Source organism: Balaenoptera borealis, assembly GCF_965194805.1.
Source record: "Balaenoptera borealis genome assembly, chromosome: 13".
NCBI classification, from domain to species: Eukaryota; Metazoa; Chordata; class Mammalia; order Artiodactyla; family Balaenopteridae; genus Balaenoptera; species Balaenoptera borealis.
In genome coordinates, this window is record NC_138870.1 from 7923519 (window position 1) to 7948861 (window position 25343).

Below are 25343 nucleotides of genomic sequence, written 5' to 3' on the forward strand. Positions count from 1 at the left end.
CTCTGGAATGAAGACTGCTTCGTCAAGTAGTTAACATCTTCCATTTGTTGGGGTTTTCAGAAGAGCTCAAAGGTATTGTTACGTGTATCCCTTGAGGCGGAGCCAGGATCCTGTCCCAAGGCGACACTGTTGTTTCTTTATTTTTTTTTTAAATTTATTTATTTCATTGATTTAGTTTTTTGGCTGCGTTGGGTCTTTGTTGCTGCGCACGGGCTTTCTCTAGTTGCGGCGAGTGGGGGCTACTCTTCGTTGCAGTGCACGGGCTTCAGTAGTTGCAGCACGCACGCTCAGTAGTTGTGGCTCATGGGCTCTAGAGTGCAGGCTCAGTAGTTGTGGCGCAAAGGCTTAGTTGCTCCGCGGCATGTGGGATCTTCCCGGACCAGGGCTCGAACCCGTGTCCCCTGCATTGGCAGGCAGATTCTTAACCACTGCGCCACCAGGGAAGTCCCTATTCAATCATATTTACTCATATATTTTACTCATAAGCAATACAAAAGCAACTAAACATAAATGTACCAGTTAGAAGGCATTTTCTGACTCAAGGGGAATGTTGGTAGAATGATTTTCGAAATATAGCCTCAAGTCAAAGGCAAAGGTAATACCCTAAATTTAAGTGGATGTAATTTTAAGTATTCTTAGAAAGTGTACATCCCTGAGAATATGAAAGAATGAAAAATTCTGTCAGGGCCAGGAGTCTTTAAAGTTATATTTCTTAGAATCTCAAAAAGTTCAAGGCCTTGAAGTTATGGCTACTGTAAAATAAAAAGGGACCTGTGGCTGTCAGAATTGAAGTTTTAACATTACTAACTTTTAGAAAGATTTCAGATTCTTTTCATCTATACTATATAATTTATTTAATACACATTTATTAAACACTATGTTAAACTGAGCCACTTAAGGAAAACTACCATACCAGTTAACATGCATTATCTACTAATGAGTCTGATGGACACAAAGAATCCATTTTATTAAATGAGAAAATAACTTGCCTAGGCTGACACACGTAGCTGGTAAATGATATTGACCAGATTTTTTTTTTTTTTTTTTTTTTTAATTGACCAGATTTATACCTAGGCAATCTGGCTCCGAAGTCTTTGCTCTTAGAAACCACATATATTCCCTTGCCTAAGAATCAGTCTTATTTCTACTATTCTCCCACATATACCTTTATGTTTCAACTATACCTAACTACTTATAAATTTTTAAATAACCATTTGTATTTGTTTGCTAGGGCTGGGTGATTTAATAAGAAATATATTTGGTCTTTGTCTCCATGCCTGGCATAAAATCTCCTAAAACCCTTGGAATTTCCTGACTGGTAGGAATGTTTGTTATTCATAAGGAGCCCGTTGGGACGCTCCTAAATTTATGCCAGTGAAGTGATTCAGGGTGCGGCCCCCGGATAGCCTAAAGATGGGGCTGGTCACCAGAGAGACCAAACGATTAGAGGGTGGACACTTTTAGCACTACCCACTGACCTCTAGGTTGGGGCAAGGAGGAGCTACAGGTTAAACTCTACAAAAACTCTGGAACAGGGACTTCCCCAGTGGCGCAGTGGTTAAGAACCCGCCTGCCAATGCAGGGGATACAGGTTCGAGCCCTGGTCCGGGAAGATCCCGCATGCTGCGGAGCAACTAAGCCCGTGCACTGCAAATACTGAGCCTGCCCTCTAGAGCCCACAAGCCACAACTACTGAGCCCACGTGCCGCAACTACTGAGTCCACGCTCTAGAGCCCACAAGCTGCAACTACTGAAGCCCGTGTGCCTAGAGCCCGTGCTCCGCAACAAGAGAAGCCACCACAATGAGAAGTCTGTGCACCGCAACGAAGAGCAGCCCCTGCTCGCCACAACTAGAGAAAGCCCGCGTGCAGCAATGAAGACCCAACGCAGCCAGAAAAAAAAAGCAAAACAAAACTCTGGAACAAAGAGATTTGATGAGTTTCCAAGCTGATGATCATATCCATATTTGGAGAGTGTGGTGCATCCCAGTTCCACGGAGACAGAGGTTTCTGCTCTTAGGATCTTTCCAGACCTTGCCCTATCTATGTACCTCTTGTTGACAGAAAAAAAATGCACAAGGTGAAAGTTGTGAGTTAAGTTTGATTTGGGGAGAAATGAGGACTATAGCCTGGGAGACAGCATTTCAGATAGCTCTGAGAAACTGCTCCAAAGAGGTAAGGGGGAAGATCAGTATATATGTGATTTTGGTGAAGGGTAAGTACATGCAATCAAGAACATATTTTTTTGGCAGAAGGTTTCTGCTAGTCACGAGGAGCAGATGTCACTATGAAGAATTTTAGTGCTTTTCTAGATATGAGGAGATGCAAGAATTGGGCTCATAAAATCGGCTCCTGAAAATATCTAACTATCTGAAGACCTGTTCTGCCAGTTTTTTTCCCAGAGCACAGAGTGCCTCATTTCTGCTCTCCACCCTGAACTCCTTTCAGGGGGCTGTTAAAGGTCAGCACCTGCAGTAGCTCATAATTTGATCCTTGTAGAGGTAGATGGCAAGGGCCCATTTGTAGGTGACACTCTTCATCTGAATACTTTATAATATCCTGTGTAATAAACTGGTAAATGTAAGTAAACATTCTCTGAATTCTGTGAGCCAGTCTGGCACATTGATTGAACCCAAGAAACGGGTGATAGGAACCTCCAATTTATAGCCAGTCAGTCAGAAGCACAAGTAACAACTCAGACTTTCAATTGGCAGCTGAAGTGGGGGCAGTCTTGTGAGGCTGAGCCTTTAATCTGTGGGACTGAAACTGAGCAGGACCCTATGGGGCCCCTGAGCATGAAAGCCTTTCTGTGCCCCCCGTTTCTTGACTTTCCCTGAGTACTAGAGGGCAGGTTCAAACACTTGTTAATCAGGGAAGGGAAGAGATGCAGAGACAAGGGAGGAGCAGTCAAGAAACAACAGTGCCGGGCTTCAACTACTGAGCCTGCACTCTAGAGCCTGCGAGCCACAACTACTGAGCCCGTGAGCCACAACTACTGAGCCTGCACTCTGGAGCCCGTGCTTCGCAACAAGAGAAGCCACCGCAATGAGAAGCCCAAGCACCGCAATGAAGAGTAGCCCCCGCTCGCTGCAGCTAGAGAAAGCCGCGCACAGCAACAAAGAACCAATGCAGCCAAAAATAAATGAATTTATTTCTTTATTTAAAAAAAATATGATTGAATAATAAGATTTAGCAGAAATACGTTCTATTCACTTTCTTTTTAGATTACTTGATGGTACCTTTTTTTTTCTTCTGGTATCATTATGGATTTTTTAGCTTTACAATATGTTAACCTCAGACAGTATTCTCTTTTTGATGCCCAAATTATCGTAACTTTGGCCAATAGGAGTCCCTTTTAAATTGGCTCCTGTGTCCTTCTGACATGGCTACATTGATCTTTGAAAACTTCTATGCTTCCTGACCCAGTAAGATGTTCCAGCCTTATCTATGTCTTAGCCCCAGGTATGGAATCAGCTATTTCTCTAAGAAGCCTTATTTACTTTCAGTGGAGTCACTGTTAAATCAGTGCTTTAAAAAAAAACAAGGAAAGAAAGAAAGAAAAAAAAAGGTAGTTCCCTGGTGGCCTACTGGTTAGGATTCTGGGCTTTCACTGCCATGGCTTGGGTTCAATTCCTGGTCAGGGAACTGAGATCCTGCAAACCATGTGGTGTGGAAAAAAGAAAGAAAGAAAGAAAAAGAAAAAAAATCTGATTTGTAACATTTGCCAATTTCCATGGTGTAAATACCCACACTGCGCTAGATGTCTAGCTACCTGGGTGATCTCACTGAGCACAGAGCTGGGAAGCAGTGTGCACGACTGGCTCGCAGGAGCCAGCTGAAGTGCACCAGTGCTACCCTCCTTGTGAGTCACAGCCCACAGCGGAGACTAGGGATATTAAGCAAAAACAAAAATTTCTTTAAATGAAATTCAAAAAGAATTTTGGTCAACATTAAGACAGCTGTTAAAATTGTAGACAATGTTTTAATGCATCTGAGTGACAAAAGTGGCTACGATGAAATGAAAGGGCCTGTGGCTGGCAAATTTAAAATCCTATTGAAACTTATTATTTAAAAAAAAAAAAAAAAGAGTATTGTTTCTATCTGTGCTCTGTAATCAATACAACAAACATCAAATCTTTTTATGTGCCAAGCACTTACAAACTTTAAAAGTTTAAAAATTACAGAGGCTCCCCTTGTGGCGCAGTGGTTAAGAATCCTCCTGCCAATGCAGGGGACATGGGTTCGAGCCCTGGTCCGGGAAGATCCCACATGCCATGGAGCAATTAAGCCTGTGTGCCCCAACTACTGAGCCTACACTCTAGAGCTCACGAGCCACAACTACTGATCCCGCGTGCCACAACTACTGAAGCCTGTGTGCCTAGAGCCCGTACTCCGCAACAACAGAAGCTACTGCAATGAGAAGCCCGCACACTGCAACGAAGAGTAGCCCCCGCTTGCCATAACCAGAGAAAGCCCATGCACAGCAACAAAGACCCAACACAGCCAAAAATTTAAAAATAAATTTATTTAAAAAAAAATTACAGACTGTTGGTGAGAACTCTAAAATCAACATAATGACCAGATTCCCCAGATTTTCCAAAGCAATCCTGATGTCAATATTTTGTCCCATGTGGATTGATTTTCATCATACCATGTGGAATGATTTTAGCAGGTCAGTTATGAGCACGATAGTCTGTGGTTTAGTCTTGCAGTAGTGCTATATTATATATTCAATGATCGCTCTCAGGCGTATAGCGTAAAGAACCCCACATAATTGGTTATGGGTTCATGTACTCACTGAGTTTACTTCCACTGCCAGCCTTGTCCTGTTTGTGTGGTCAGGAAACATGACTATGCTCTTCCTCAAGCAAATAGGAACTCGTATTGATAAGTTTTAATTTGTTCATTCGTTCATCCAGTTGTTTATTCACATGTCCAGCCCTATGTGGAGCCGAGACTGGAGAAAAGAAAAAAAATCCCTACTCTTTTTTTTTTTTAAACAGGAGTCCTACTTTATTTATTTTAAATTAATTAATTTACTTATTTTTGGCTGCATTGGGTCTTCATTGCTACGCACGGGTTTTCTCTAGTTGCGGCGAGCGGGGGCTACTCTTCATTGTGGTGTGCGGGCTCAGTAATTGTGGCACACAGGTTTAGTTGCTCCGTGGCGTGTGGGATCTTCCCAGACCAGGGCTCGAACCTGTGTACTCTGCATTGGCAGGCGGATTCTTAATCACTGTGCCACCAGGGAAGTCCAAAATCCCTACTCTTAAGGGAAATGTGAATGAGGGAGACAGACAAGGAAGACAATTAAAATTCGCAGGAGCAGACTGAGGAATCAGGAAGGTTTCTAGAGGAAGCAATGCTTCAGTTAAATTTGAAGCTGTTCTTACTGTTCTTCCATTGTCTTGATCCTACATCTCTCTGAAAGGACTTCATCAGGTTTTCCATCACCTGGCAATTTCCACATATTTCTACAACTTCAGCATACAACGGGACTTCCTTGGTGGTCCAGTGGGTAAGACTCCGCATTCCCAATGCAGGGGGACCGGGTTCGATCCCTGGTCGGGGAAGAAGTCTGCACCCAGAGCTGAAAGATCCCACATGCCGCAACAAAGATCCCGCAAAATGCAAAATTAATTAATTAATTAATTAATCTTCTTTAAAAAAATTAAAATCAACATACAACCATTCACTGATTCAACTAACATGTACTGGAACCCTATTCTATTCTGGACCAGACCAGAAAACCCAAACCAGACCATGCTCCCATGGAGTTCCAAACTAGATATCTAAAATTCAAGATAGAATGGAGTATCGTAACATGTATAATCTTCAAATGGCTTTTCTTTGGCTGTGAGGATCTTGCATTTTAATTGACCCTTGAAGGATGAAAACGATTTTTGCAAGCAGGGGTGAAAAGGATTTTTAAGTCAGAGACAATAGCAAAGTAAAAACTGTGAGGCAGGAAATGTTTGAAACTGTTTGAAAACTGACAAATAGTTCAGTTTGGCTTAGGTAAAAGGAGATACACTTCTTGGGTGTATAGTCTATGTTCCAGACAATACTGGAATGATAGGTTGGGATCATGCTAAGGAGTCAAGATCTGCACTGTCCAATATGGTAACCACTTGCCATATGTGGCTACTGAGCACTTGAAACGTGGTGAGGGCAGCTGAGGAAAATTGTTAATTTTGTCCCATTTTAATTCATTTAAGTTTGTATTTAGACTACATCAAACTAAAAAGTTTCCGCACAGCAAAGGAAACCATCAACAAATGAAAAGGCAACCTACTGAATGGGAGAAAATATTTGCAAATCATGTATCTGATAAGGGGTTAATATTCAAAACATATGTAGAACTCATACAACTTAATAGCAAAAGAAAAAAAATCCTTCCAATTAAAAAGCGGACAGAGGATCTGAATAGACATTTTTGTAAAGAAGGCAAACAGATGGCAAAAAACTACATGAAGAGTTGCTCAACATCACTAATCATTAAGTGATGATTAAGGGAATGCAAATCAAAACCACAGTGAGATATCACCTCACATCTGTTAGAATGGCTGTCATCAAAAAGAGAAGAAATAATTAGTGTTAGTGAGGATCTGGAGAAAAGGAAACCCTCCTACACTGTTGGTAGGAATGTAAATTGGTGCAGCCACTATGGAAAATGGTATGAAGGTTCCTCAAAAAATTAAAAATAGGAACTTCCCTGGTGGTCCAGTGGTTAAGACTCCAGACTCCATGCTCCCAATGCAGGGGTCCCAGGTTCGATCCCTGGTGGGGGAACTAGATCCCACATTTCGCAACTAAAAGAGCCCGCCTGCCGCAAGGAAGATCCCGCATGCTGCAATTAAGACCTGGCGCAGCCAAATAAATAAATAATTTTTTTTTAATCCCCAAATTCTTAAAAAAAACATTAAAAATAGAACTACCATATGATCCAGTGGTTCTATTTCTGCGTATTTATCCAAAGAAAATGAAAACACTAACTAGAAAAGATATATGCTCCCCCACGTTCATTGCAGCAGTATCTACAATAGCCAAGATATGGAAACAACCCAAGTGTCCATGGAATATTACTCAGCCGTAAAAAAGGATGAAATCTTGCCATTTACAGCAACATAAATGGACCTAGAGGGGATTATGCTAAGTGAAGTAAGTCAGGCAAAGAAAGACAAATACCGTATGATCTCACTTATATGTAAAATCTAAAAAAAAAACTCATAGATACAGAGAACAGTTTATTTGTGGTTGCCACAGGCAAAGGTCTGGGGGAGACAAAATAGGAGAAGGGAGTCAAAAGGCACAAACTCCCAGTTATAAAATAAATAAGTTATAGTGATATACAGCATGGACGACTATAGTTAATAATACTGTATTGCATACTTGAAAGTTGCTAACTTTTAAATTTTAAAAGTTCTCATCACAAGAGAAAAAAATTCTGTAATTGTGTATGATGACAGATGTTAACTAGACTTATTAAGGTAATCATTTCACAGTGTTTACAAATATTGAATCATGTTGTACACCTGAAACCAATATAATGTTGTATATCAGTTATACCTCGATAAAAAAAGAAACATTAAAGAAAAAAAGTTTGTATTTAAAAATTGAAGCCGGGTAGACAAAGACAAATACTGTATATTAGCATTTATATGTGGAATCTACAAAATAAAACAAACAAATGAATATAGTAAAATAGAAATAGACACACAGATATTGAGATCAACTAGTGGTTACCCGTGGGGAGAGGGAAGGAAAAATAGGGGTTGGGGATTGAGAGGCACAAACTACTGTGTATAAAATAAATAAGCGACAAGGATGTATTGTACAGCACAGGGAACATAGCCAATATTTTGTAATAACTTTAAATGGAGTATAAGCTGTAAAAATATTGAATCACTATGTTGTACACCTGAAACTAACATAATATTGTAAATCAACTATACTTCAATTAAAAAAAAATTGAAGCAGTGTAAAAAAAAGTTGTAAGTTGTGTAAAATGTTTTTGTTAAACACAGCTTAATTAATAGGACTACATTTCTCCTTGATCGTTGAAAATTTAGTCTCAATTAAGATGTGCTATAAGTGTAAAATGAAGATTGGATTTTGAAGATCTAATACCAAAAAAAAGAGAATAAAATATCTTACTAATAATTTTTATATTAAATATGTGTTGAAATGAGAATATTCGGGGTATATTAAGTTAAATAAAATATAATATTAAAAGTGACAACTCTTTTTTTTTCATTTTTTAAATGTAGCTACTGGAAAATTTTTAATTTCATGTGTGACTTATTATATTTCTATTGGACAGAACTGATCTAGACTTTTTCAATAACTTGTTCAAGTTACTTGATTAGGAGATGATGTAATTAAATTTTTGATTTAAGGTAATTCATCTAGCGCTGGTGTGTGATGGATTAACTTTTGAAGATACTGGAGAAGGGAAGAAAGTAATAAAGATCTGGGAGCTGGGATTAGGTCCTTCAGGATCAGTTGGAATAATGAATAGTTAGTTGCAACCCAGTTTAGACAGGAAAATCAACATTTCTCAAATTTTTTCTTTCTTCACCCTGAGAGTTTATTTTCTAAGGTTTTTTCAGATTCAAAGTAAACTCCATCTACACCTAACCTAATAAAAGAAAATTAACAAATAACATTCTATGCAAAAGTTGTTCGTTATGAGGAATATTACAAATACAGCAAAGAGTAGAATTAGCTTTGGATATCTTTAAAGCAGTCACTAGCTTTTTGTGTGCCTTGAAATGCCATTTACATTGTTCTGTTGAAGAGGTAGTTTTCCCTGTCTTTACTTTGACAAGGTAAATATGTTTACAGCCCTTTGTTCCCTGATTTTAGGATTTTGGATCTGTTTGTCTTCCTGCTTGGTTATCATATTAGCAAACATCCTCTCACAGAGCAACCCGAAAAGGAGATTGAGATTCACGGTGGCAGATTACCTGCATTTGGGTCTAAGAGATTTCAGGTCATGATTCATTCATTCCCATTCTTCTAAGCAGACGTCCATTAAACTATTAGGTGGGGATTTCATAACATTCCTCCCCAACCTATTCCATTTTGAAATTTATCCATCACATTTCCTCCGCTGGCATTCTCCCTAGAGACTGGTCACCAGAGCCGTGGCTCCAGACTTGGTGGAGCTTGGAATCTCGTGGTGCCTGCTTCCAAAGTGCACCCAAGACCCCAGTCCCCCAGCCAATCCCCCCAACACATCAGCAAACAGTCGTATTGATCAACTGTTATCTGTGGCCCACAGTGAGGGTTGCCTAACTTGGAGGTCCCTGTCACCTTGGGGACAAGTCCGGTTCCTGATCTGGTTTCTGAGAAGCAGGAACTTATATTAAGTCCCACTTGCTCAAGGACTGTTCATCTCAATATGTTCAGCATACTTTTAGATTCCTGAGATCCAGCTGAATTCCAGTTGTTACCGTTTAAAAATATACATTGATAGAAATGTTCTCTCTCCCTCTAAGCTGCTGAGCTTTCTTATAGGTAATTTTCTCAGACTGAGTTTAGCCAGAGAAAACAGGTTTCAGATCTCTCTCCCCTTCACCCTCCCTCTTTTTCTACCCAGCAGAAAATACCTACAGATTTCAGACATCTAAATCTTGACCCTCGGTATTGTTTCACTACACTGGTTTTACACAAGTTATTTGGGACAGGTATAATCCTAGGCCTTTACAATTATTTCATCTGTTCTTTCAATAAATATTGGAAAAATAACTGTGTTCTGGAATTACATTGGAGCCTGCTCTGAGTGAGTGAAGGGCAAAAAGACCTACTTTTTACTTTCACTGGTGCCATTTACTCTTGCAAAACATTAAGGAATAATTATTCTAAGGCAAGGGAGAGGGAGAAATAAAAGGCAGTGATTTAGAGCCAAGAATGACATTGTGAGGGAATTCCCTGGCAGTCCAGTGGTTAGGACTCCGTGCTTTCATTGCTAAAGGTGTGGGTTCAATCCCTGGTCAGAGAACTAAGATCCCACAAGCTGTGTGGCCAAAAAAAAAAAAAAAAAGAAGAAGAAGAAGAAGAAGAAGAATGACATTGTGAGACAAATAATAAATAAAAATCAAAGAATGGAGAAAAGACTCGCTTCACTGAGGCTTCAGGGTCCAGCCTCCAGCCTCCTGGGGCTGCTGAGCACTTATGGGGCTGGTGGGACTGAGGAACCGAATTGCTAATTTTAGTTCACTTAAAATTGAAGCAGTTTAGGGCTTCCCTGGTGGCGCAGTGGTTGAGAATCTGCCTGCCAATGCAGGGGACACGGGTTCGAGCCCTGGTCTGGGAAGATCCCACATGCCGCGGAGCAACTGGGCCCGTGAGCCACAACTACTGAGCCTGCACGTCTGGAGCCTGTTCTCCGCAACAAGAGAGGCCGCGATAGTGAGAGGCCCGCGCACCGCGATGAAGAGTGGCCCCCGCTTGCCACAACTGGAGAGAGCCCTTGCACAGAAAAACGAAGAGCCAACACAGCCGTAAATAAAAAATAAATAAATAAAATTAAAAAAAAAAAAAAAAAATTGAAGCAGTTTAAAATATTTTCCCGTTAAACACAACTTTGTTGTTTTGATTAGAACGACATATTACTTTAGCTGTAGAAAACAGAATCTAAGTGGAGATGTAAGATACACACTGGATTTCAAAGACTTAGTAGGAAAAAAGTAAACTATCTTAATAATTTTTAAATTGATTATAATTTAATCAATTATAGTTTAATATATTTATAAATCAATTATAATTTAATCAAACTCAAATAGTATTATTTTGGCTATATCAGGTCAAATAAAATAATTATTAAAATTAATTATTCTTGTTTCCTATGTTTTTCTTTTAAAAATTTTAATGCGGCCACTTAGAAAACTTCATATTACATAAATGACTCAGATTGAATGTTTATTGGCAGCGCTGCCATACAGGATATTTTGTCCTTTGGCTGCTAAATTCAGTTGCTGTGGTAACTAAAGGGGCCTCTAGGCTCAGGGTTTCCTGGAAGACTGGGAGAGTGGGGGAGGGGAGGAATGACCTCAGGGAAGGTTTTTTTGGATGTCACGTTTCACTCATCGCCAGTTCTCTCAGCTAACGAGATTTAGAAAATATCCTCATTTAGTGGTTTCGTTTTGTAATGTATAAAAATATCGAATCAGTAATGTTGTGCACCTAAAACTAATAAAATAATGTAAGTCAGTGATACTTCAGTTTTCTTAAAAAATCCTCCTTTCAGGAAAGACCACACGATGTGGTCTGTTTCAGGTCCAGTAGTACCAGTTTGAATTCCAGGCTCCCAACCAAAACCCCAAAGGAAGGTGCACTTTCTTCAGTGGCTCCTCTCGCATAATTCTACCTCTTTACCGGCTTGTCGCACCCCACCCGCTCTTCCCCTGCAGGGCCTGCTAGTCTACAGATTAATAGGCATTAGGAATTTGACCACTGATATTTCCCCCCAGCAAAGCCACCCAACTCCACCTACAGCGAACTTGTCCTCCTTCGTTAACTCTCACACAGGAGCACTTCTCTCTCCTTTTATTTTCCTTCGTCTTCCTCTGCTCCCATTTTTCTTATCTGTTTTTCCTACTCATCTTGCTCACTTTGCTTGTATGGCTTAGAAATCAGATATTTATCCTACCCTTTTCTTTCAAGAAATTCACAGCCCAGAAGGAATAGGATATTGCTAATTATCTCCAGTTGTGTGAGAATCCGTTGGCCTCGTCCCTGTTTAATGTTTTAAGTGGAAGAAGGGAAGCACCATAAATTCCTTGAGGGCCAGGACTTTTCTGTCCTATATACTGATGAATCCGCAACTTCGGATGCGTAGTTTGTGCTCTGCAAATACCTGTTTAACGGAATTTGATCATTGTCCTCTCTCTAGGCACTGTAAACCCGAGACTAGAGGCAAAACACTGCAGAAAGGGTAGAATTCAGAATGGGTGGGGAGTTGGTGAATGCCATATTTTCAGGAGTTTGGATTGTGTCCCGTGGGCAGCTGATTCTCTCCTTTCTGCAGCCCAGGAGAGTTGGTTTGGCTCCTAGACATTCAGGTTTTCTCCCAGGAGAGAGAGTAGTAGAGCCAAAAATTCTTCCAATTCTTCCTTCATTCGCTTTCCTTCTCTCACTCAGACTGTCCTTCCCTCCCCTTCAAGATTGTAGACACAGCCTACAATCAAAGAGCAGCTGATAAATTCATAGGAGTAGGAATAGTTTCTGTTTACACTCCGTCAAACAACGTTAACTCTCATCTAGTAGCACCCACTCGACTTTGCTTTATATAGAGAGCGTTTATTCTCATCTCTTTACGGATTGATTCAGTTCTGAGCGCTTGCGAGAGCAAAAAATAAAGTGTATCTGCCCTCCCTCCAGGCTTTTCTGGTAGCATTTTTGTCTGTGAAACTAAGAGGCTGTAGCTGCTCTTAGAAGAGGGAAGGAGGATGAGCTTAGAAAAAAAAAAAAAAAAAAAACCACGGAGTAGGGAGGGTGGAGGATGTGGTTTTAAAGAGATGGGGGGGGGGTGTTGTCTAGGGTGGGGGCAGAGCTTGAGGTCACAAAATTCCGGGAGGTCCGGAGATCACTGGGGGCGGGGGTGGGGTGGGGCTGGGGGCTTGTCGCCCAGGCTCCGCCCTTTGCGGAGCTTATAAATAGGTGCCCATCCTAAGGGTGCGTGAGGAGACGTTGGAGCGGTACCGAGGATCTGCCGGAAAACTTGCTGCAGAGAAGGACATTTTTGAGGTTTTGTTGGCTGGAAGAGGGGTCTCTGGAATCCCACCTCTAGATCTTTATTGAAGATTTGAAAGGAATTAATTTAGGGCCATGGGGACAGCGAAGGTAAGAGCGATACAATTACTGGGTTTTGCTTGTTTGGAGTACGCTCCGCAAGGCAAGCCTTAACGGTGATGGCTGTGCTCTCTTTTATACGGAGTCACCTAGCCATCTTAAAGCCTTTCCATTTCTTCCCCAGCCTGCAGGTCCCACCAGTTCTCTTTGGATGTCATTTCCTATAAAGGATTTATCCCCGTTTGATTCACCTTCCTGTGGTAGGGAAAGTCACCTGGAGAAGTTGTGTTTGTTTCCCGTTGTTTTTATTTTTTTTCTTTAGTACAATTACAGGCTACTGAGAATGTGAGGATGAAACGGTTGAGTGTTCAGGGGATCAGGGGCTGCTTGGTTGTGTTGATTACGAGTGTGGGTCTGAGAACCAGCAAGAGGATTTCTCTGGAAGCCTTAGACCTTGAAAGGACCTGGGATTTGTTTTGGGACCTGGGTCGGTGTCCAGCCATCTGTTCTATGACCTATGGGATTCCCTGGATACTAAGGAGAGAGAATTCCAGTTGTCCTCCCTGTTGTGGTTGATTGTGAGTGCACAATATATTAATGTATTACTGTGTGTTATGGATGCAGTATTTGTAGGGAGAAAGGTATTTTCATTCACCAAGGTAGCTTACTTGAAAATAAAAGAGAAGGGATGAAAAAGTGGGAAGGCCCTCAAGGAGAGTAAATGATGAGAGAAATAGAAGAGGTTTTTACTAAAAGGAGAGGATTAAACAGAAAGCGGTGCCCTGGCGGGGCTTCAGGGCTACTAGATGCCTGGGAGGCAAGGTCAATTTGGGGAACTGAAACTCCTGGCCTGCCACTGTCTGACCTGAGAGGGAAGGAGTTTAAGATGAGGAAGGGTTGGGGTTCTCAGGCGTAAAAATTGAGCTGCCTTGAGGTGGAAAGTAAGATCACGCCCACTGGGATTATTCCCAGCAAGGTGAGTGATGACTGGGTTGATTACTGCACGGCCCCTCACAAAATGTCTCCATCTGGGGTTGGGAGTGAGCTTGTGCTCGCCCCCTGGTGGTTGGGTGGGGGATAGCAGCACATTATTAAGTGAACGGGAAGAATTTCAGATGGGACCAAGGATACAGTAAGTTGATCCTGTAGATTACGTGATGCAGTCAAGAGCAGCCTGGTGATGACGACACACCACCAGTACTCGGGCTTCTGTGGAATCTGGGGTACGGGTGAGCGTACGCTGGATCTAGCTGTTTCCAGAGTCAGTTGTTCTTAGCAATCACAATTTTTTCTATTCCTGAGCACAGTTCTATGCTCGCTCTTACCTGGGGCTGTTTTTTGAATACTTCCAAACCGACTAACCCAGTTCTCTTAACTTCTCCCTTCTCCCAAATTTTCTTGCCACTTTCCCCAAGTTTACGCTGCACGCTCACCTATGTATTTCCAGATAAGCTCTTCAGTTCTTTCGTGTTCCTCATTCATTACCTAAATCGTTAAGTTTTTGTTGTTTTCATACCGCTCACAGGCTGAGTTCTCCTGATATATACATCTCCTTAATAAGAGTCAACCATCCATCAAGAGTTTAGACTGTTTCTTCTCTCCTCCCTCCCCCCCAGGTCACCGCCCCTCTGATCTTTGCCATCCTGATTGCTACAATAGGCTCTTTCCAGTTTGGCTACAACACTGGAGTCATCAATGCTCCTGAGGTGGTGAGTGCCAGGCAGCTAGAGTTTGGAATAGGGTAATTATTCCTTTAGGTAGGGTTTCCAGAATTAACAAGTTTAGACAGACTTGGTAGGTAGCTTGGCTAAGACCTAGAGGGGGAATGATATTGGTGGGGGTCTAATTGAATCATTGATCAAGGCAAAAGGCTCAGGGGCTCCCTGTACCCTGGACTGTACCCATTCTTCCTCTCACCCTATGGTGATACACTTCCTTTATTATCCCTTAGGGGTTAGTTACAAAGTCTCAGGGCGGGAGGGTGGCTGGGATAGTCACTGAACAAGAGTACATCAGTACTACCTACTGGAATTTTCAGGACAAATAAAAAATTATTCTTTTCAGAGCTGGTAACATTAACTCCAGTGTATTACCTGCCTCTTCCATTGCCATCTATTTATTCCCTTGATCCGCTACCTAGAAAGTAACTGTAATGCTGTTCTCTTAGGGAGGGGAAGATCCCCAATGTTTGTTTCTTTTCTCATCCAGTTGTAACGGTCTCCTCTCCCACCAACCATTTTAATTTGCAGATCATAAAGGACTTTCTCAATTACACTTTGCAAGAGAGGTTAAAAAACCCTCCCTCTGAGGTGCTGCTCACGTCCCTGTGGTCCTTGTCTGTGGCCATCTTCTCCGTTGGTGGTATGATTGGCTCCTTTTCTGTTGGACTCTTTGTCAACCGGTTTGGCAGGTATTAATACTTTTTTTTTTTTTTTTTGTCTGAGTTGGGTCTTCGTTGCTGCGCGCAGGCTTTCTCTAGTTGCGGTGAGCGGGGGCTACTCTTTGTTGCGGTGCGCAGGCTTCCCATTGAGGTAGCTTCTCTTGTTGCGGAGCTCAGGCCCTAGGCGCGCGGGCTTCAGTAGCCGTGGCGTGCGGGCTTCAGTGGTTGTGGCGCACGGGCTTAGCTGCTCCGCGGCATGTGGGATCCTCCCAGACCAGGGCTCGAACCTGTGTTCCCTGCATTGGCAGGCGGATTCTTAACCACTGTGCCACCAGGGAAGTCCCGGTTTGGCAGGTCTTGATCAGAAACTGGGCAAGGAAGGGGGCTATACTGGTTGCATTGAGGACAAGTATTGAGGCTTAGAGCAGGGAGGTGATGATGCATTTGAATGAGAGCACCTCAAATTCCCATCAAGGGAAAACTAGTCCCACAGATTGCTGGGCTCCAACCCAGATTCAGGCCTAATGATTAGTCTGGGGTAGGGTGGGACAATTTTAATTTCTAGCAAATTTCTAGCTGATGCTGTTAGTTTGTGGACCACTTTGAGAACAACTGGCCTTCAAGTGCTTGCTAAAATCCTAGCCTACAGATAGGACGTAGAGGGGAGAATCTTAAACAAGTTCTCTAGGTGAGTTTTATGCATACTGAGGTGTAAGAACCATTGATCTTGATTATCCCAACCAGATATGTTCTGCTAGTAGAAAGTGGAAAAATTAGACCAAAAGATATATGAGCCTGGAGAAGAGTAGAATGATTAGGAAAGAAGGGGGAGATCAGGTCTATTTTGCTAACTTCACTTGTTTTTGGTTTTTGTTTTTATTTACTTATTTATTTATTTGGCTACATTGGGTCTAAGTTGCTGCATGGGGGCTTTCTCTAGTTGCGGTGCGTGGACTTCTCATTGCTGTGGCTTCCCTTGTTGTGGAGCACGGGCTCTAGGCACGCGGGCTTCAGTAGTTGTGGCACGTGGGCTCAGTAGTTGTGGCTCACGGGCTCTAGAGCACAGGCTCAGTAGCTGTGGTGTACGGGCTTAGTGCTCCACGGCATGTGGGATCTTCCCGGACCAGGGCTCGAACCCGTGTCCCCTTCATTGGCAGGCGGATTCTTAACCACTGCGCTACCAGGGAGGTCCCACTTCACTTGTTTTTGTTTAATCTTTCAGGCGCAATTCAATGCTTATTGTCAACCTGTTGGCCATCGCTGGTGGCTGCCTTATGGGGTTCTGCAAAATAGCGGAGTCAGTTGAAATGCTGATCCTGGGCCGACTGGTTATTGGCCTCTTCTGTGGACTCTGCACAGGATTCGTGCCCATGTACATTGGAGAGATATCTCCCACTGCCCTGCGGGGGGCCTTTGGCACTCTCAACCAGCTGGGCATCGTTATTGGGATTCTGGTGGCCCAGGTACTCTAGAACTTATTGAGTGTTAGTTTCCCAACTCATTAAATGAATTTACATAGAGAAGACAGTCAAGAGAATGTCTGGCACAGAGAACTGTATTCAATATCCTATGATAAACCGTAATGGAAACGAATATATTTAAAAAAAAAAAAATATATCTATGCATAACCGAATCACTGTGCTGTACAGCAGTAATTAACACAACATTGTAAATCAACTATACTTCAATTTAAAAAAAGAACGTCTGGCACATATTCAACTATATATGTTTCAGATATTAATTAATATTACCATAGTTCACAGACGGCTAAGGAAGCAGGCAGGGTAGAAAAAGTAGTAGAGACTATCTTTTCCCGTGATAAAAGAACAGATGATCTTCTGAACGTTTTTTTTAAATCAACTTGTAGCCTGTAAAGTATGGAATTTATATTATTGTCTTTGTCTGGTTTCTAGATCTTTGGGCTAAACATCATCTTGGGGACTAAAGAGCTCTGGCCCCTGCTCCTGGGCTTCACCATCATCCCGGCCATCCTCCAATGTGCCTCCCTTCCATTTTGCCCTGAAAGTCCTAGATTCTTGCTCATTAACAGAAAGGAAGAGGAGAGCGCTAAGGAGAGTGAGTACCCTTCACACCTTCACTGTAGGAATCTTAGGCTTGTGGTTCGTTTTAGGATGAGGACATTGGATCTGGTTTTTGTCATCTCCTTTCCCTGTCTGATTATGCTTAAGTCAGAAACTTGCAGCCCCTGAAGGATGGGGTGAGAAGGCGAGTTAAAACCAGATGCTGATTGAGCCGCCAGATGCAGGGCTCATCTGGGCGGCTTCTTCCCATCCGTCTCATGGGGAAAAGGAATTCGGGACAGCATCTTATCATTAACCTTTCCTCTTCATGCTTTTCACCAGTTCTCCAGCGATTGTGGGGCACCCAGGATGTGGCTCAGGACATCCAGGAGATGAAAGATGAGAGTATAAGAATGGCACAGGAAAAAAAAGTCACTGTGGTGGAGCTCTTCCGAGCCCCCAGCTACCGACAGCCCATCATCATCTCCATCATGCTCCAGCTCTCTCAGCAGCTCTCGGGGATCAACGCTGTGAGTGCCCACTTGTATGTCAAACGTGTCCTACAGTATTCCACTTAAAACACCTGACCAGAGGTGAATAGCATTGGCTGTTGCTCACCTTCTTTTATATCCAGGGGTCCCCCACAATGCTTGCCACAGAGCAGCCTCTCAGAAAATGCTCTTTATCCAGGTTTCCATTTCGTTTTTTAAATTTTTTCATTTTTATTTATTTATTTTTTAATTTTTTTGGTCAGATCTTAGTTCCCCAACCAGGGATCAAACCCATGCCCCCTGTAGTGGAAGCACGGAGTCCTAACCATTGGACTGCCAGGGAATTCCCTATTTCTTAAAATTATCTATAGTACATGTTTTCCATGTGGAAAGATGAGAGAATCAATTAAAAGTTTGTCACCCTTAGCCTTGGAACTTATAGTTAACATTTGTCCTCTTCCAGATTTTTTTTTAATATATAGAGTATCACAATTTGTCAATTTTTATTAATCCTCTTTTTTTGACCACTCATTTAAAAAATTTTCAGTCCTCTTTAACTCTGATCTGTCTTATTACATAATGTTATCAGTGATAACGTAGGCCATATAATCAAAGCAGATCTGAGAGTTGATACACCTTGGGTTTTTTCCCAGGACTGTGCAATCTAAAATCAGTGTAAAGCCCTGGGGAGCAATTAGGAGGTGTGTGGGCACACAGGCAAATTCAGAGTGAGCTGGGCTTATCATTCTCTATATTTTTTACAACTTAGAATAGTGACTATGATAGTTAAGTGTGAGGCAAAATGGAAGCTAGCAGTGGGCAGGTAGCCATAGTATTCTATGCAAAAATCAACTTCTGCTCTTGAGTCTTGGTTATGGGCAGAGAGGGCATTCCTACACCTATCCTTTTGCAGATAAAATATTTGGATATGAAGAACACCCACCCCTGTCCCCCTTCTAGGTACTGATTCACGCCCTAAGGGTTTCCCATCATAATGTGATCAGTGTGATCAAATCGTTTTGTGACAAAGCGTTTTCCAAAACACGTGATAACTCAGAATACTAAGTTTGTCCTTAGCCTTTTCTCCCTAACGCACCACAAGGATACTTGTGTTTGAAATAGCAGTGCATCTCCTGAGGACTTAGAGGCTGTTATATCAGACCTTGGGAGGAAAGACAGTTTGAAAAAGCCTCTCAGGTGGTTTTGATGGATCTCAATCTCAAATTTCCACATTTGAAAAACCACCGTAATCAAATATACTCTCAAGACTTTCCAGAACAGCGAGGCTGGGACTAGAGTAAGGTGTCCAGATACAAGACATGTCCTGAGAAGGACCGCCTTCTTCAATTCTATACCCCAGGTGCCTGCTTGCCTCCCCCCAGTCGAAGCCCTGCAAAACAGGATCAGAAAAAGACCACCCTGGGAAAGTTACAAATGATAGATGAGTGCTCTGCCGGCAGGACCTACCCATCCCCCAGCCCCTACCCCCGCCCTTTCAGGAAATGGTGTGTGAAAGTCAGTTTTCCAACCTACCTTTGAACAAACGATGTTTTCTAATTTCCCTTAAAGGCAGAGGGGTAAGAGGCTGGATAGTGTTTACCCAGCAGAGTAAACTGCCTTTAGGTAAGATGATGTGGCCTAGCTCCATGGCACCAGGCAGGAAGATTTTACTGTAAGAAGTTTGCTTGAGATGCGTATATACGTGTTAGGTTTTTGATATGTGAGCTTTTATATAAGGAAGAGAATTGGCATACCTATTCATCTCTAGTTTTAACTGTTCAAACTTCTTTCCTCACAAGCTTTATATTATTAAATATTCTTCATTTTTGTTTTTGTTTTTTAATTCCATGCTTCTCTCCTAGAGCAGCAGTTTTCATTGAGGATGACACTCCATATCTCAGTTTCCAAGAGCTCAGCCTGAATCTTATTTTGGAAAATATACATAGTTTCTGTCTTAGGTTGGTAGGGATTTGAAGACTTGTTTCTGGAGACGGTCACTCCCATTGTCGGAGCATATGTTCATCAAAAAGTCTGATGAACACTGGCTGCTACGAGGGCAGGTACTCTGGGTGAAATCATAAACCCCTAAACCAAACCTGAGGGACTGAGCGATCTAGATCCTGTTCCCTTGTTATCTTGAGGTCTGAGACCAATGTTTTGACATCTCTTTAGCTGTGGTAGTTGTAGCAGCCCTACGTATTAGCACAGTGTTGAGCAAATAATAAAAATAGTATACATTAAATTGTAGTTTATTTAATAGTGTATATTCAATTAAAATAATAGCTGGTGTTATTTCGTAAAACACTTGCAAAGACCTAGTTCCTGGAATTCCAGCCCAAGTTCTGCTTCTAAATCACGATCAGGCTGAGGTTACTCTTCAGTTTCTTCACTATCAAGTGGAGACATCAATGCCTGTCATTGTTGGTCGGGGTGGGAGTTGGAGTAAGTCTATTGGAACAGAGTAATTGAAAAACTTAAAGGGACTTAAGCCTTTATGTGTAAGTTACTAAAGTAAACTTAAGGAAGAGACTAAATGGAGCAGTAAGAATAAGCATAGTGGGGCTTCCCTGGTGGCACAGTGGTTGAGAGTCCGCCTGCCGATGCGGGGGACGCGGGTTCGAGCCCTGGTCTGGGAGGATCCCACATGCCACGGAGCGGCTGGGCCCATGAGCCACAACTACTGAGCCTGCGCGTCTGGAGCCTGTGCTCCGCAGCGGGAGAGGCCGCGATAATGAGAGGCCCGTGCACCGCGATGAAGAGTGGCCCCCACTTGCCACAACAAGAGAAAGCCCTCGCACAGAAACGAAGACCCAACACAGCCATAAATAAATAAATAAATAAATAAATAAATAAAAAAGCAAGCCACTAGTGTGTATTTGGACCAATTTAAAAAAAAAAAAAATGAATAAGCATAGTTAGAAGGAAAAGAAAGCGGAAATAAGTAGCTAGAATTGAAGACAATTGAAGAAGAGAATAGAGATAAGATACAGAAGATCATTCGTTTGCAGAAAAGATACCGTGATTGAACAAAAATCCCTGGGAAGTACTCCTTAACTTCTGGGACTTTTTTGAGTTGATTTTTTGGAGGGTTCCGTGTAACTGCTATGCACAATTGTATTTCACAGTTGCATCTTTTGTTCCCTGTTAGGTGTTCTATTACTCGACAGGAATCTTCAAAGATGCAGGTGTCAAGGAGCCGATCTATGCCACTATTGGTGCAGGCGTGGTTAATACCATCTTCACCGTGGTTTCTGTAAGTCGGATGTTTTGATCATTGTTGAGGTGGGAGAAGAATTCTTGCTACACACGTTCAAGGATGGGTTGCATGTTCTTCCACACCCCCCTTCTGTCATTTAGTTAAACCTTTTTTTGTTTAATTCCTTTTGGGGGAAAAGGGCTATTGAATGATGGGTAAAACAGTCTTCACTCTTCAAACAAGTAGGGAGTGGATGGGCGAGAGGAAGTATAGAGGGGATTATGTAGGATGCTTTTAACTAGAAGCTGGAAGAGAGGAAGTGTGACTATAACAGGTATCCTGCTGTTGATCAGGCAGATTCCAGAGCTCATATAGTTGTTTTCATGAACGGGAATGCAGATGTTTCTTTTTTATTCTTTTAGGTGTTCCTGGTAGAAAAGGCAGGGAGGAGGACGCTGCACCTGATAGGCCTTGGAGGGATGGCTTTTTGTTCCGTCCTCATGACCATTTCTTTGTCATTAAAGGTGAGCGCTCTTTGCGGTGGAAGGGGGTGGTGCGGAAAGGTGAGGGGGTGGGTAGTTGAGGTTTGGAGATCATACAAATGACATTTGGGAGAGGCAACATGCCCAGAGTTTTAAGACAAGCGGATTATCAGAGATAGATAATTAAATTGCTATAATCCCTATATCTATATAACATATAGTTTGTAAAATACATTATCTCATTTAATTCTTAAAGAAATCTTGAGGTCATTATTCCCCTTTTACAGCTGATAAAATGGTCTCAGCGCAGAATGACATTTGTGATCACACTGCTAGGTTTCAAAGACCCGAGGCTTCTAGGACGTGCCTGGCGGTCCAGTGGTTAAGACGCTGCACTCAATGCAGGGGGCACGGGTTCAATCCCTGATCGGGGAACTAAGATACCACGTGCCATATGGTGAGGCCAAAAAAAAAAAAAAGAAGAAAGAAACAAGGACCTAAGGCTTCTAGGTCCAGTAACTCCTTTATACCACGGGACAGAAGGAACTTTTCATTATTAGTCAGTCCTCATCTCTGGGAAGCTGGATGCTGCCTGGGGCATGCTGTCTCTAATACTAACTTTCCTTTGTTCCTTTCTCGTAGGATAATTATGGTTGGATGAGCTTTATCTGTATTGGGGCCATCTTGGCCTTCGTGGCCTTCTTTGAAATTGGCCCAGGCCCCATTCCCTGGTTTATTGTGGCTGAACTCTTCGGCCAGGGACCCCGCCCGGCTGCCATGGCAGTGGCTGGTTGTTCCAACTGGACCTCCAACTTTTTGGTTGGACTGCTCTTCCCCTCAGCTGCAGTAAGTAACTTAAAACTCACCCAGCCCATCTTGAAACCAGCTAATACATAGTTCTGCCTAGAAACAGAATGGTAATAATAAGCCTTAGGATTCCAAACCAATATTTAAAATCCATCATTTGGCTTAGCATTAATGGCTTTATGATGTTAATGATGAGATAGGTCCTATTATAAAATGGCCTAGAGCTGATTTGTTAAGTAAAGGAACTAGCAGTGGACATCTAGAATGCATTCCCAGTTTCCATGAGTCTTTCAGAAACCCAGATCTTAAAACTCATAATCAAAAGGCCTAAAATACTCAATAGGTATTTGGAAACAGCTAACTTCAATGACTAGGAAAAGGAATGACAAAAAATGGCAGAGAAATACAGTAAGTTACCAGTGAAATCATAAACAAGTCTCTGAAGAAACCTTACTGTCTTCATGAAGTCTAGAAGGGTTATGGCTTCAGGCCTATTGGAAATACGATTGTGAAGGAAACGAGTTTGTCAGTGACCAGATTTTTACACCGACTCTCCTTTTTTTGTGTCCTTTGACTAGTTCTATTTAGGAGCCTATGTTTTCATTGTCTTCACCGGCTTCCTTGTTATCTTCTGGATCTTCACCTTCTTCAAAGTCCCTGAGACTCGTGGCAGGACTTTTGAGGAAATTACACGAGCCTTTGAAGGGCAGGTGCCGGCGGGTAACCGAGGTGAGAAAGGTCCCATCGTAGAGATGAACAGCATCCAGCCCACCAAGGACACCAACGTCTAAGCAGTGCCTCCTTCCCACCTCCCTCCTGCCATGAAAACGCAACCTCTCCCTAAGCAAGAGAGAGACCTCATCAGGTTGTAACCCAGGACTGTTTCTGAATGCTGCTACTCAATTATTTTCTCATCCCACACACTCATGGGCGCTCAGAGGATCCCAACGCTGGGGTTAGTTGTTATCTTCAAAGGCTTTTAAAAATTTCATTTCTTGGACATTCTCTTCTGTTCAGGAGAGACCAAGTGAACCTGCCTTCATTTCAGGAGGGATTGGCTGCTTGGCATATGACAACTTTGCCAGCTCTTGCTCCCTTAGGTTCTACTATCGTCTCTTGAGGGCCTTTAGGGGAGTGGGCATGAGGCTGCAGTTCCTCCAACCTCGACTTACCAGGAAGCAGATACACATAAGAATGTGGAGGGCAGAGAGGGATTCCATAAGACCGTCTTCCTCACTTCCATACGGCTCTGCAGAGCAAACTAACTTGAGTTTTATTTATTTTATCTTTTGGCTTTATTGCATAAATATTTATTTTTGTAAGTATAAAGTAATTTTACCAAATAATGAAAGCATAAGGAAATTGAGGTTAGAGGGAGGTGCTTAAAGAGGTTATACGGTGGAAGATTTAATACCGAAGAGGTTAAGGTGCAATAAGAAGGGACAAATTTAGGGAGAAATGTGATGCATTGTTGGAGGGTGTATGATGTGTGTGAGGTTTGCACGTTGCCTCTTAACAATTTCTGTCCTTCAGGTGAAAACTCAGATTTCTCAGAAAAGTCATGTGCCTGTCTAAAGAAGCTATTAGTTTCCTTTGGAACTTTTTCCTTTGTTTAAGATTATATGTAGTATTACTTGAAATCTAGGATTATCACTAAGATGGGCATTGTAGTTAATGGTAGTTGATGGGTTCTAATTTTGGATGGAGTCCAGAGAAGGGATGGTTATTTCTAGAAATCCTCTCTCCCCTCACTGGACCAAACGGCTTCTTTGTAGTGAACTCACTTTTTTTTTTTTTTTTTTTTAAATACTCCTATCATCTGGTGGGAGAGCCTTCTAAATGAACAAGCCAAAATATTGGTTCTTGGTAGAGGTTCGTTATATCTTCAGTTTGTTCTTTAGAAGATTTTAGATGTTGATTTTTATTTTGTTTTAAGCCATAGCTTTAAAAGAATTCAGAGATGTTCATAGCTACCTTGGAATTTGTAACCTCAGCTCTGGGAGAGGATTTTTCCAGAACGATTATTATCCAGTTGAAGTATGTTGTTACATTAGGGTCATCTCATGCTCGTTTATGTCTGTTACCATGTCAAGTTACCCTTGTTACCATGTTACCATAGTATTTTGTCAAGTGCCCTTCCAGGGACTTGAACTTTCCCACAGACCACACTCGACAGTATGCGTGGATGTGCAGTGGAGCCCACACTTGAGCGTGAGTGTATGTGCACTGTCACCTTGCTCTGGGTGGAAGTAGTTTATGGGTAACTTGTTTCCTCTATGTTCCTAAGGCCTCCTTTTGGATAGAATGTGTTCAAACTCATTCCTATGTATGTCGATAGCACTGCCTCTGCTGGGTGGAATTTGAATCTATGGTTTTCTTTCAGACTTTAGAGTTCGGTCTCATGTGGCTGCCTTTCCTTGTTGGAGAGGAAGGGGAGAACTCCCTAAATTTTGAGACTGAGAGTGGAGGACTCGCTCCATGCTCCGACAACAGGGAGAGACAGGAAAGCGTGTGACATCGGGACTCTGGGGGGTGCTGGAGGGGAGTCACAGGGGAGAGGGAGGCATTCTTTGAAGGCGGTAAGAAACAAACTGAAGCTTCTATCTCTGGGGCGGTTCAGGGAGTTAGGTGAGATGGAGGGGTTTACACTTGCCAGAGGCCACGGACACCTCTACGCCCATCCAGTTACCCAGTATTTTTAGAAATGGAGATTGGGTCCTTCTTCCCTTTTTCATATGTTGCTTGATCTCCCTTTCCCTCTTTGGTGCTTACATATTTCAGGTCCTTCAGCCAAACCCTTGCCTGTTGCCATTGTTTTGGTTCTAAGTTCTAACCATTCCCTCTGGTCCTTGAGCCTTTGGATAAAAACTCACAGAGCCATGGGGTGCGGCTTTGCTGGAACGGCTGAGTTTCCTCTAACTGCACCTCTGCTCTGGCTCCTCGAAACCAGTGGGTTGGCAGTCATGCAGTGTGGAAGTCTTCCCATTTCTCAGTGACCAGATTGTGAATAATTTCCAAACGGATTTTCTATTATTGTTACTATGGTTCTTTGTTTTGAAATAAAAATTCTGAATGTATATATAACATCACAGACTTGGTTTTTTTGTTGTTTTGGTCCTTCCTGTGACAACAAAATCAGCTTTAATCCCAATGTGGCCACCCAGTACCT

General features: G+C 42.3%; 1 protein-coding gene across 4 annotated transcripts in view; it reads left to right on the forward strand.

Moving 5' to 3' along the window:
* SLC2A3 (solute carrier family 2 member 3) overlaps positions 1-25258 on the forward strand; it is an 80405-nt gene extending 55147 nt beyond the window's left edge. Inside the window, exons 1-10 of one of the 4 annotated variants that reach the window (XM_082349218.1) lie at positions 12667-12848; positions 14414-14506; positions 15047-15207; positions 16400-16640; positions 17091-17253; positions 17541-17728; positions 20838-20942; positions 21308-21409; positions 22010-22213; positions 22753-25258. In XM_082349218.1, the coding sequence (XP_082205344.1) occupies positions 12834-12848; positions 14414-14506; positions 15047-15207; positions 16400-16640; positions 17091-17253; positions 17541-17728; positions 20838-20942; positions 21308-21409; positions 22010-22213; positions 22753-22965 (1485 nt within the window). In that variant the 5' untranslated portion in view covers positions 12667-12833 and the 3' untranslated portion in view covers positions 22966-25258. The other 3 variants (XM_082349219.1, XM_082349217.1, XM_082349220.1) reach the window with 3 other exon arrangements.
* The last annotated feature ends 85 nt before the right edge of the window (positions 25259-25343 follow it).